The sequence below is a fragment of the Nelumbo lutea genome, chromosome 4 (genome assembly GCF_056320005.1).
Source record: "Nelumbo lutea isolate HS-2025 chromosome 4, American lotus-T2T, whole genome shotgun sequence".
Taxonomy (NCBI): domain Eukaryota; kingdom Viridiplantae; phylum Streptophyta; class Magnoliopsida; order Proteales; family Nelumbonaceae; genus Nelumbo; species Nelumbo lutea.
In genome coordinates, this window is record NC_142687.1 from 90,166,931 (window position 1) to 90,180,000 (window position 13,070).

A 13,070-nucleotide genomic window follows, 5' to 3' on the forward strand; every position below is an offset into this window, starting at 1 on the left:
ACTACCCTAGGATATGTGGTTTTTACTTAAAAAAATCCATCGCCTATGCAACAAGGTGCCCCCCTGTCACCTATCCTCACCTTGGTGCCTTGAAAACTATGGTTGTAAACCTATATAGCCAATCCCTGTAGAATTGGAACCGTCCTGAGAGCATAATCAGCAATCTAAAATCTGGAGCAAATTCCAGTTATCAATGGAAGTATCATGCCATTTCAGGATGAAGCAAATGATTCTCTATTTTGAGTATATTTTGGATTCAAATTTAGCAACTTGTTTCTACATTGCATCCAGACATGCTGTTTCTGTCAATAATTGATATAAAGAATTAAAGAAACACTATGTAGCACAAATCATCTGAAAAGACTGCTAGGAAGCCATCAGAGAAAATCTGTGAACGGGCTATCATTCATTCGTTTACTAGAAAGATTAGCATAATAAACATTTTTTGGCATCTTGCCTTGCAACTCCAAAAACAGAAAACATACTCTTCTTAGCTGGAAGAGTCAAGCTTGATGCTGCAATGTTTTCACTGTTCAGTGAACTGCAAAATTTTGATCCTGAAGTTGCTATAAAACCAATAAAAGGAAAACAATATTTAAAAAATATGCATCAGTTAGCGTCCCCTAACAAGAAAGGCCACAGATGCCGCAGCAAAAACTGTTGTTGCAGAAGATAGCCATGTCCAGAAGTTCCTCTTCCTATTTGCCTCAATCAGAGAGTTGTGCAGTAATTCCAGTTGTCGGTCCATGTCCTCCACCTTCTCCTCCCTCTTTCTGAATTCCCTCTTGATCGCTTCCAGCTCCTTAACAAATGGTTTAATTTCCTCTTCAATGTTCTCTGAATTACCAACAAAATCTCCCTTTCCATCCACCTCTTTACTTTGGGAGCCGCATACCATGGTTGCGGTGTCCTTTAACATGGATAAGGTTCTCCCACAAAACCCATCTGCAGATTTCACCTTCATGTGCAATTCCTTCAGACCTTGTTGAGATTCTGCCACTGTTCTTTCCATGAAAGCTTTGTCCAACATCAGCAGTTCAATGTGGCTTTCCTTTTCTTTCTTTTCCACAATCAGGCTATCCCTTTCCACGATTATCTGCTTGAGCTCTTCTTGGGTATCCTTCAAGTTCTTCTCTAATCCCACAATTTCAATCCTCAAGCTTGATGCCACATTTCTCTCCTGCCCAAGCTCCTTCATGGCATCATCCCTCTCAACAGTAATATGCTCCAAAGCATCTCTCTGACTGATAACCTCATGCTGGAGTTGGTTTTTTTTTTCTGTGTGGCCGTCACATGACCTTTGTAGTTCGGATATAGTAGCCCTAAGCTCACCCGCCTCTTTGTGCAGTTCAGCAATCTCAATTTCCTGCTTAATCTTCACCTGCTCTATGTCAGCCTTCTCTTTAACAATCTCAAACATCTTTCTTCTCTGCTCCTCTAATTGCTGCAAGGACTCCTCCAAACTTCTCATTGTTGAAGATTTTTCCTCCATTAACTGCTTAATACTTGTTTCTGCCGCATTGAACTCCTCTCTTAAGTGCTCCTGCTTTTCCAAAGCATCAGCGTTCCTTTTCCCCAGCTCAGAAACTTCCAGTTGCAGACTCTCTTCCTGCTTTCTTAGGCTGGATATGGTAGAAATGAGCTCGCCTACTTCTTTCTGCAATTCAGTTATTGTAGCCGCCTGCTTACTCCTCTCCTGTTCGATCTGTTCCTTCTCAGCAACAAGTCCTCTGATCTCCCTCCCCGTATCTTCAACTAACCGTGATGACTCCTCTAGCCTTCTCTGCAAAGAGTCCCTGTCATTTAGCAAACATTCAAGGCCTCTTTCTCTCTCCTTCTTTTCTTCCAGTAGTCCTTGGCGCTCTGTCTGTAATTGCCGGAGCTCGTTTTGAGTCTCTGCATAGTTCTTCTCCAGCTGAAGGAGTTCCGACCTCAGACCTTCTACCACCTGTTTCTGGATATCAAGGTCCTTCTGAATCATATCTTTCTCAAGAAGGACACGATCAGAAGCATCTCTCTCACGACCAAGATCTGCAGTGAGAGCCTCTACAGATTTCTTCAATGAGTCAATCTCACGGTCTCCATCAATCCTGGCCCGTGCAATCTGATCGCTCTCCCTGACAACATCAGTAATCGCTTTCTTTAGTTCTCCAAGTGTTCTCACCATTTCTTCCTTCTCTCCCAGGACACCATCGCGCTCTACTTGTATCCGTCGAATGTCGTCACAAGCCTCTTCATTGCTCTTCTCAAGGTCTTCCACGATCGACCTCAACTGATCCACTTCCTTTTGTTTCAAATCGATATCCTTACTAGCTCTTTCCCTATACCTGTTAAAATCGTCACTAAGCTGATCCATATCTCTCTGCTGTCGTGTCAACTTCATCTCCACAGCTTCTCTCCGTCTCTCCTCATCTCTGACATTTTCTTCCATCTTAGCTATGAGAGCAGCACTCTCGGCGCTCACTTTTTCATCCTCTCTCCGAGTCTGGTTCTTAAGCCGCTCCGTTTGTTGGTGGAGTTGAGAAGAGACGAAAACCAGAGTAAGGCGCTGCTCGATCTCGGCAGCTATCTTCTCATCTTCAAAGAGTTCCTTCTCGGCCATCAATGTCTGTTTCTGGGCAGCCGAGCGAGATATCTCCGACTCAAGGGCCTCCTTGGACTGAAGAAGAGAGTCGACCTGTTGCCTGCGCTCGACAGTCTCTTTTAGGAGAAGAGCATTAAGAGATTTCAAGCTGGCGAGCTTCTCCGAGGGATACTCCTCCATAGTATTACGAGGTTTTTCTTGAGGCTTCTTCTCTTCAAGGGACGGGGGGAGATCTCCGGGAGGCTTCTCTTGCTTCGAGGCCTTCTTCTTCGCCATTTGATATATTACTGGTTCGAGTTGCGAAGGAGGAACGACAAAGGCGAATGGATTGGACTTTAGAGATGAGAGGTAAGGGTTTTCTGGCTAGGGTTTCTGTTTTCTATATTTCTGGTGGAGAAGTGAGGCGTTGAAGATAAGAGGGAGTGAGAGTGTCATTTTCAAAAGTTTAAATGCTAAACCCAACGTTCGAGGACTTTCCCGGTGTATTGGAAACTCTCAGTGAATCCCTGAAGCACGGGAACGGTTGGTCCGACGTGATCGGACGAAACAGATTATTTTCCAGAAGGTAGGTTGTTGGGATTAATGATGTTCCCAATGCACACTTGGATTTAGAATTTAGATATTCTCATCAGAAGATTTTCAGGCAGCCATGGGGCCCGTCTTTGCTGAACGCATTTATTTTCGGAGCGTCGGGAAAAACACATGGTTGGTCGGTGGGGCCCATTTTAGTCGTTGGAAGTTGGAATTGCTCCAGGCCGTACGAATTGTCCTCTGTCCAAAGTCCTCGCGAGATTCAGCGCCCCACATGCACATTTCAGCGTGCATTACTTGTGATGGGGAGATGTTACTAATAAACGGTCGGGATGTTCTGAATTCTCAGTCCTCTCTTCCATTGAAATTATTCCGTACTAAGGGTCCGTTTGATTTGTAACTGGAATCCGAATCGGAATTGCATATTCTCATATAATCTCTTTAGTTCAGACAAAATTGCGAATGAGTGATATCAATCCCTAGTGTCATCTCCGAATACTGGGCATCCTCAAAACAGGTTACCGGCGTGGGTCCAGTTTCCGTGTCCTTTGGTTCCAATTCCCAAGATGGATGATTCCAATAGTTAATACGAGCAGAAACTAGTGACTAGGCTTCGAATGAACGAATGAAAGAAAGTCGAAATATAAATAGATCCATCTGCGATAGGGGGAAGCCCCGATAGAAGAGAGAACGGTCTGCTTAAGATAGGCAATTCACGTTAGAAGATGCCTTGAATAGTCACAATCAAAAAAACGAGAGAACATTTACAGTGTTGACTGTATGAGATCGATGGAGAGTAGGTAAGATCAGGGGAAGTCAGAGACCGAAGATAAGGAAAAAGGGACGTTCGGTAGCGCTTGTTATGAGTTTGAGAGAGGACGAGCTAACTTCCTAATATGAGAGGTACGGGAGACCCACTAATGGACTATGAGGCGGGCAGGGTGGATAGTTGACTTCTCCCTGACTGGTGATTGCGCATACATATGAGAAGCCTGTTGCCGCCGACCTGCTTTCGGTTACTTCCTTGAGTGCCGAACCAGTAGACCAATAATCCATGTTCCTAGTGGGCCAAGTGGAAGCAATCAACAGGCTATTCAATAGTTTCTGGAATTCCAAGGGAACACAGCGCTTACTCTCAATAAGCCCCAGTTCAACGATCAATAGTAGTTTCAACCGGTGGAAAGGCAACTTCAAAGTCAGAGTCAGAAACCGCAGGAGCAGCTTTCCCATCCCTAGTAGTATCCGCTGTCCCCATACCATTTCGAAGCCCCAGTAGCACCTGCTATTGGATAATCAACCTCTCTTGCCACGGCTGTAGGAACGGAAAGAAGAACCGTACCGTCCAACCCAGCCTGCCTTGTATATCGATCGGAAAGAAGCAGCTGCAAATGCTATCAGTGGTTCTTCCTTCCTATCCCATCCATCTATAAGAGTTGCTGGATTCGCCTCCATCTCTAATAGGACTGGACTAAGTTCGGGCAGATCGGAGTCTCATTTCAATGAGTTTTGGCCCACCCACCTCGTGAGAGGAGGGAGAAGTTCCCAGCTATAGTCACTGCCATGCCCCCTTAACAAAAGCCTCGTCTTGAGATCAGATGCCCTTGCTCGACTAGTAGCAGGCATCGCCTTCCTAGCATCTTTTTGATAATTCAACATCCAGTATGTTGACTCCTACTCCCACCTCGAACGAGGAAGAGATCTAAGGCATCTTGAAGAAAGTAAAGCAGGAATAGATGGCCGCTCTAACTAATCTCTCTACTTTGCTATCACAGGAGTGCTTTCATTCCCTGCCACCCGCTTCGTTTAACTGGCTATTCCTTATCGGCATCTCAAGACAAAATCTTTCATGATCCATCCCGGAATTGGATAGAGAATAGTTGGGATATTCAACTGGGAGGGAGAGGTGGGGGTGACATCAGAAGTAGGATCGTCGAACGGATAGCAGCATCGCATTGAGAATTGACTCGTCGGATTAACCACCTTCACGCACGAAATGAAGATCCCTTCCACTCACCACTTTTGTCGAAGGATAGAACAAAGCATCTGATCTCTACTCTTTTTCCCCCTGAGATGGAATTGGCCAATGAGCAACCAACCTACCTTATCTAAGGGGCGAGTGGATAATCGATCACTTCCATAACACCCTGCGCGCCACCCATGTGCCTTTCCCTTATCGGCCTTCTTAGTGAAGGAAAGAAGGAGGTGGAGATGCGGAGAGGGATGTTATTGGGGCTCTGGCAGCCGATGAAGATCGTCCTGGCTCAGCGTCGGTTGAAGCATCAATGTAACACTCAAGCCGAAACCCAGGTGTTTACGATACGTGGCCCGAAACCAGAGAACAAGCAGACGGACGGAGAGCGCGAACTCATCATCAGATAAGAAGATATCGCCATTGGAACAGAGCATTCAGAAGAAAAAACAACATGTAATCCCGCAAAGCACAAAAAGGAAAATATGTACCGAAATGTCCATTAGATTAATGAAAACCATTTACACATCGGTGTTTGTTTGTCTAACGATCATGAGTATTAATCGTCTGACTTTAAACTTAGCCGAGCACAAGGTTCGGCTGTTACAACATTAATCTCATTTGTTCTCCGGAGCAGGCTCCCCACAAGGGTCCCTTAGCCTGCATTCCATGTGTTGAGGCACATAGTCTTTTAGGAACAAACCATTGACCGGAGCTGGTAAATCTTCTCCACTTAGAAACTAAAGTCTATAGGCTCCGTTAGGTAGAAGCTTACTGACTCCGTATGGTCCTTCCCAGTTTGGAGAGAACTTGCCCAACCTCTGGTCACTCCGGGCTGGCTGAATCTGCTTCCAGACTAAGTCACCTTCCTGGAAAATCTGTGGTCGAACATTCCTGTTATAGTTTCGAGCCACACGTTGATGGTATGCCTTAAGAGTAGTCAAAGCTTTCAACCTCTCATCATCTAACTGCTCTAACTCCATAATCATGGCTTCTGTATACTCCTCCAGAGTTAGCCTGTTCTGCATGACTCTTCTAATGGAGGGAACCACAACTTCAGCCGGAAGAAGAGCATCATGCCCTTAGGTCAAAGCATACGGTGTGGTGCCTGTACTGCTCTTGCAAGTGGTCCGGAATGCCCAAAAAACTTCAGACAACAAACAAACAAACAAACAAACAAACAAACAAACAAACAAACAAACAGTAGATGCCAACTCTTTTCATTCTCCCAGACCATCTTAGCGATGTCGTTCTTAAAAATCTTATTTGTTGCTTCAGCTGCACCATTGGCTTGTGCATAGTAGGGAGTGGAGTGCAATAGCTTGATCCCATAATCAGTCAGGAACTTGTGGACATCATTACTGGTAAACTGTGGTCCTCTGTCCGTAGTAATAGTCTCCGGAATGCCGAACCTATGTATAATATTGTGCTTGATAAACCTGATCACCTCCGTAGAGGTTACATTCCGTAGTGGCTCGGCTTCCACCCACTTTGTGAAATAATCCGTGGCAACAAGGATAAAGGCATGCCCTCTAGAGGATCTAGGTGCAATTTTACCTATTATGTCCATCGCCCAACCACGGAACGGCCAGGGTTTAAGAATTGGGTGTAGTTGTGAGGCTGGACGGTGCTGCACCGGACTGTAGCGCTGACACGCTTCACAACCTTTAGCATATGAAATACAATCAGAGAGAGGCCAATAATGTCCGTGTCTTCGAATCAACCAACGCATCTTGTGGCCTGCTTGGTGTGAACCACACACGCCATCGTGAACCTGCCACATAATCTTATCAGCCTCAACTTCTCCAACACATCTTAGCAGCAAACCATCAAAACCCCGGCGGTACAGAACATCATCAATCAACACATAGCGCAATGCCTTCTGTCTGATTGACCTTGGAGCATCCGAAGAAGGGTTCTTGAAGTACTGGATGATGGGGTTTCGCCAATCATCTTCAAGCCTTTATTTGTAAAAGATTTCCCTTTCATCAAGCAAACGCTTCTGCCCGGAGGGCAGATAACGATACTTGACCGTGAATGTTTGTTCACTTGTGTCATTAGGGAACTCTAGACTTGCTGCAAGTTGAGCCATAGCGTTGGCTTCGGAATTGAGTCCCCTTGGAACATGGACGAAATTAACATCATTGAAGAAGTGGAGTTTGTCCAATTTTGCTTCTTGTAAGTAGCCAAAGTTGCCTCCGTTGCCTTGTAATCCCCTGTGATCACCAGTTGTGAATCTCCTTTAAACACCACTGTTGGCAACTGGAGAGCTATAGCCAACTCAACAGCAATCAACAGAGCCTCATACTCGGCAACATTGTTCGTGCACGGGCCGATATGAATGCCTCTGTCCGGACGGGGAAACAATCGTAATGCCAGCTCCGGAGCCATCAGTCTGCACTGACCCGTCGAAGTAGACTTCCCATGCTAGCCCCCCCGCGCTATTGCATAGCTAGGGGAGCGAGCCTAGTGGTTCACTTGATAGAAGCACTAGGTGAGCGTTGGTGCGGTATTGCTTACTTGTCCTAGCCGGTCTGTTCGCGCTATTGCTTACTTAGCTCTGCTCTCTTCGCGCTATTGCCTACTTCTCCTAGCCCTTCCCGCGTTATTGCTATAGCATTTGGGCTCTTCGCGCTATTGCCTACTTCTCCTCTGCTCTCTTCGCGCTATTGCTTTGTTCCTCTGTCCTCTGCTCTCTCTTCGCGCTAAGCCGAGTGCTTCACTTGATAGAAGCACGAGGCGCGCTATAGCTATTGCTTGCTCTGCTCTCTTGCTTGCTTCTTTGTTTTGTTTGCTAAGTATCTCCTTAGACGCTTTCTTTGAGTTGAGTAAAGCAGGAACTTTCCCTTAGGTCTAATGCCTGAGGAGTGAGCCGAGTGCTTCACTTGATAGAAGGACTCGGTGAGCGTCTTTCAATGCCTTAGTTCTTCCCCGCTTCTCTGGCGCGGTAGGAGCTTTCTTTGCTGTCTTTTTGCTATCGCGCAGTGTTCCTTCATGCCTGTTGGCTTAGGTGCGCTATTGCTATTGGTTGGCTATTGTTCTTTCGCGCTGTTATTGTTTGCTTAGGTTCTCTTTCGCGGTAGAGCCTTATGTGTTCTAGCCTATCGCGTAGAGGCTTATGAGCTCTGTTCGCGGTAGGAGCCTTTTTTGCTGTCCTTCTGCTATCGCGCAGTGTTCCTTCATGCCTCATTTCGGCATAGCTGTCCACAAACTGAACAGGATATCGAGATTACTGTATCCGCATGCCTACCCCTACCTTCTATCAACATCAATTTACATAAACAAACCAAAGGCGTCAGCTCAAAGTAGGAACCGCCCCTGCACATCCGAAGCGAGTGATTTTGCTAAACCCTTAGCTGCGCCCCCTTGGCTAAAAGTTTGCTACTGCATGCGGCCTACTTCTGCTTTTACTAATAAAAGGATAAAGTGTTTGAGTGCATGATATAGCGCGGGGGTGGCAATAGTGCTTCGTTTTAGTGCTGCTTTAGTGAAGGCAATTGAGCCTGTTAGCGGCCGCTACAATTGTAGCGATAGTCGGGCAGCAAGCGCCGGTCCTAGCCCGGCAGCAGCCCTTTTCTCATCCTTTCTGGGACCATGGAGCAGTGCCTGAGAAGGTCGAGTAGCTCTAATTGCGAAGTTCGTTCTCGATTAGTCATGCGCTCCGGGAGAGAACGGTGCAATTGCCCCAGACCAAGTCTCATCCCCTATCCCAAGTGGCTTCACACTCTGGGCCACTTGACCAGCTTATATTCGTACTTCCACTTTTCCAGCTTATTCGTATTTGAATTACCAGCCCCTCTATTGGCCAAATTCAGATGCAGCTTTATGCCTATAATGACTGGTAAGCGTAAATCAACTATCGTATCGACGAGTACCTCTGTTTTAGACTTGTCTCTTCCCATTGCCCTTCGAAAAGGTAAACGTCTTTGATCTGTCAAAGTAGTAAGTCAACGTGTCTGTGATGCCACTCATACAGGCCCTCCTTTGTGTGTGGTTAAAAGCCGTACTTAAATATGAAGGTCTCTGATCCCGAGCGATGATGCGGTACTAACCAATGCAACCGGTAGGGGTTTTGTAGAACGATAGGTTACCATCTTCCTTCAGTCTTTCGTTTGTCTTCCAGGTCTCTTTGTGCGTAAAGTTTTGGTTGGTAGGGTCCTACCGGGACCCGTGTGAATCAGTTGCAGTTGGTTAAGAAAATATTATAAGGGAAGGGAAGAGATGCAATCATACATACGCAATACATGGATCAAATCAAAAGCTCTTTTTGTCTATCTACACAGTTAGCTGCCCCTACTAGGGGATATTGCCTTAGCTAGGTTGGCTCCTAGGCTAAAGCAACTGTACAACAGGCGATGTTATCAGCGATGCCTCGCAGCATGGAATGTTCTTTCCTCTTCCTCTGGGCTCTGGAATGGAAGAATTGGTTCAGCATCAACCCCGGCCCCGACTACAAGAAAGGAAAGCCTTGCCTGCTTCTAATTTGGTTTGGCATTCTAAGGCCCCATAGGCTCGATTCGGTTCCATCCTATACCTTCTATCCTACGTCTTATCACTCGGAATCGCATTCTATCACACTGGTCACACTGGTGGTACTTCTTGTTGAATTAAAAGATTGGATTAGTCTTTCTGTACCCACCCGCCACCCCTGTTTGAGAGTGATTCAATATCAATGGCCTAATAAGGAAGTTGCTTCTTGGAAAATTTCGCTGCCAAGCCTTTATCTTATTTGGTCGGGCAAGAATCCATCCCGGTTTAAGAATTCACCCAATTGGGACATCCATTCAGAACCTGATTACATTACCAACGAAAAAAGAAGGTGTTAGAAAGGGGCTTCGAAGAGCCAGAACTCTTGAAAGAGGAAGGATGCAGCGAGCGAGCCTGTTAAGCTGCGATTGAGCCTAAGTCTTTCCATAAAGGGTAACTTTATTGAGAAGTTCCCATAATAATACCTTTATCATCGATAATTTACAACAACTGAAACTTCAACTGATGCCCACGCCAAACGAGATAACTCAGTTGGCTTAGGATTCGGAATGATCTGGAACATCGGTTCCAGTCTTCTTTCCCGACCCGATTCCTTCCTTGGCTGTCATTTGCATATAACTAGCTAATGCTGCTGGGAATGCCCTTGGCGGATTCTATCTTCTCTTGGTGGAGTAACTTGCTTACAGTGCTTTAGGGCTCTCTCCACACAGGGCGTCAGTCGTGAATCCTATATATGCCTATATAATGATATGGAAGGGGATTGTCAAGTGGAAAAAAGACCATTCGATTCGCCTTGACCGGGCGTTAGCGGAGCGCGCAGCAGGAGCAGTCTTTTACTAAGGATAAACCGCGTTCACGTGGTCGAATAGAAAAACCCCTTGCTGCTCGCTCAACGCGCGTTAAGTGCTCCTCTATCGCGCTTGTGGAGCCTTTTTGAGTTGAGCTTAGCAGGAAAGCGTAGCTTCGGTCTTATTCCTGCCTTATATGTACTATCATCATAACAATTATTAGTTGAGTGCAGCAAGAGCTCTGCCGTTAGGCTAATTCCTGAGTAGGGAGCCGAAGGCGAGCGCTTTCAATGCCTTATTGCCCTAGTGCGCTGCCCTAGTGTGCTGGGGTGCTTCTTGAAGCCCGATGCGCGCGCTATAGGGCTCGCTGAGTGGCCTTTCTCCGCGTTTCTATCGAGTGAAGCACCGAGCCTACGCTTCTCAGGAATGCACCCTTTAGGCTAGTTCCTGATTCAGTCAATTCAAACAAGCTAAGAGCACAGCAGACAGCGCGAACAAGCAGGCATGCAGCAGCGCGAGACTAGTGCTTCTATCAAGTGAAGCAAATCGGTTCACTCCACAGGAAGAAGTCCGAAGGGGGAAGCGGGTCGGATGGCAAGCCCCCCTCTCTTTCGAGCGAATTGCAGCGCAGGACCTTCCCGGATTTGCACGATAGTCAGCTATGCTAGCCCACGATGAACGACAGAGTGGTATGGATATTCCGCGTTAGCCTGGGCGTAAAGTGCGTTTGAGTAGCAGGTTGGTGGGCCTTGATTCCCCTCTTCTCTTCTCGGAGGGCGAGAAAGGCACGGCTGGTTTCGTAGATGGAGTACATGGGCCCAGGAAGGACCCCTGGCGAGAAGACGGCTCACGGCTTGCATGTACAAGATCGTAGTGAAATCGCAGCTTCACCGCCGTTCGCGCTGATCCCGAGCAGCGTGTCAGCCGAGAGGGAACTCGGTAAAGAAATTCGGCTCGAGGGCCTATATTTCCACAGGAGGGGGAAGATCTTTCCTTGCTTAGCATCACGTGCGAGCCTAACCGTAGCGGGCGTCGAGACCCAGCAAGCTCCGGCTGCAAAGCCGAAGCGCGCCCAAGCTGAAAAACTACTGCGCGCGCTAGCGCGCTAGATCGAGCGGCGCCGTTGCTTGCTGGCTCTCAAGCCGGAGTAGCAAGATTCAAAACGGATGCACGCGCTAGCGCAACAAGCAACGGCTTTGAATCGCTTGCTCGGCTGCGCGTTAGCGCCGCGCTAGCGCTCAATCCGTTGCTTGTTGCGCAGTAGTTTTCTCGCTTGCTCGGCTGCGCGTTAGCGCAACGGCTTGAGCGCGTCAGCGCTCAAGCATGCGAAAGCCGGAGTGCGCGTTAGCGCACTGTAGTTTTCTCGCTTGTTGCCCAACCGTTTTCTTCGCTTCGCTCCGTTGCTTGTTGCTTTCGAGCCTTCGTTTGCTCCAGCGGCTGTTTTTCCTAGATTCTTTCAGATGGCCCTGCTACGTCTGCCCACTACAGAGCAGGCCTGACTCCCGTGAGCAGGTACGCTGGCTCTTAGTACGGCTTTACTCCTCCGATCCGGCATGATAACAACTCGAACTCAACTTCTATTCTTTCAAGAGAAGGCACCGAGATCCCGCGTAAGCGTCGTTTGCCCGTTGCCAATAATAGTTCGTGTCCGCCGGTGTTGCGCCGCTCGACTAGAAGGGCTTGGGTAGTAAGATTCAATTGTGAGATTCAGAAATACGAAAGTAAGGGACCTGGGATCAAAAGGTTGTTGCTAAAGGACTGTAAATCCTTGCTCCTAGGATCCAAGGAGGGGTTTTAGGAAGGACTAAAAATCCTTCCTAATTACCGTACTTACCCTACTACAAAAGTGTCTACTGACTGAGTCGTGAATTAGATTGGATGGGCCGATGGGGAATCAAATTTTGAGTTGTGGAAAGGACTGAAGATACTATGTATCCAGACTCGCGATAGGATCTGAGTGCTCAGTCATTCAATATTGGATGGGTGATTGGCTCTTTTAGAATAAAAGTCGAAAAAAAAACGAAAAATTTTTTCATCGGTAACCCCCGCCAAGAATAGTTTAGGGTGTCTCCCGATTGTTTCACAGAAACTGAGACTGTAAAGCTTAGAGAAAATGGAAGATAGAGGTATGTGATAGATAGTGAGAAATCTTTATGCTACATTTTTACACCTTATGAAACGCAACAAAACAAACAATAGGTGTTACTATTCCTACATGTTCCATTAGTAACATCCCCTTGATACTTCCTATGGGGTAACTGTGTATCTTGCTTGTGATTAATGCTTCCCGATTCCACCATAAATCATATAGGAACTTGTTACGAGTGGATCCATTGGATCGGTTCGTCAATAGCGTTAGGTTCGAATCCAATTTTTACTCTGCACCTTTTATTCAAATTAGTGATCAATCCATTTGAAATTCCTTCATATTCATAGAGATAGGGGACATGATTCACATGGATATAGTCAGTCTCGCTTGGGCTGCTTTAATGGTAGTCTTCAAATTTGCCCTTTCACTCGTAGTATGGGGAAGAAGTGGACTCTAGGGGTACTACTAATTGAGTAATCGAATTGTATCAATTGTTTATTAGATCGTTCTGCGAATCGTTTTTTAATAATAAGATCTCCATTTCAAAATACCACAGGAATCCAATAATATATTATAAGAACCTTTTGATAACACAAATATATTATTTCCATTATTCCCGTG

General features: G+C 46.5%; 1 protein-coding gene across 1 annotated transcript; it reads right to left on the reverse strand.

Annotated features, from left to right (window-relative positions):
* Nucleotides 1–377: 377 nt before the first annotated feature.
* On the reverse strand, nt 378–2,999 carry LOC148861711 (uncharacterized). Its single transcript, XM_088982561.1, has one exon. The coding sequence runs from the start codon at nt 2,858–2,860 to the stop codon at nt 614–616; it is 2,247 nt and encodes a 748-aa protein (XP_088838687.1). The 5' UTR covers nt 2,861–2,999; the 3' UTR covers nt 378–613.
* Between the last annotated feature and the right edge of the window lie 10,071 nt (nt 3,000–13,070).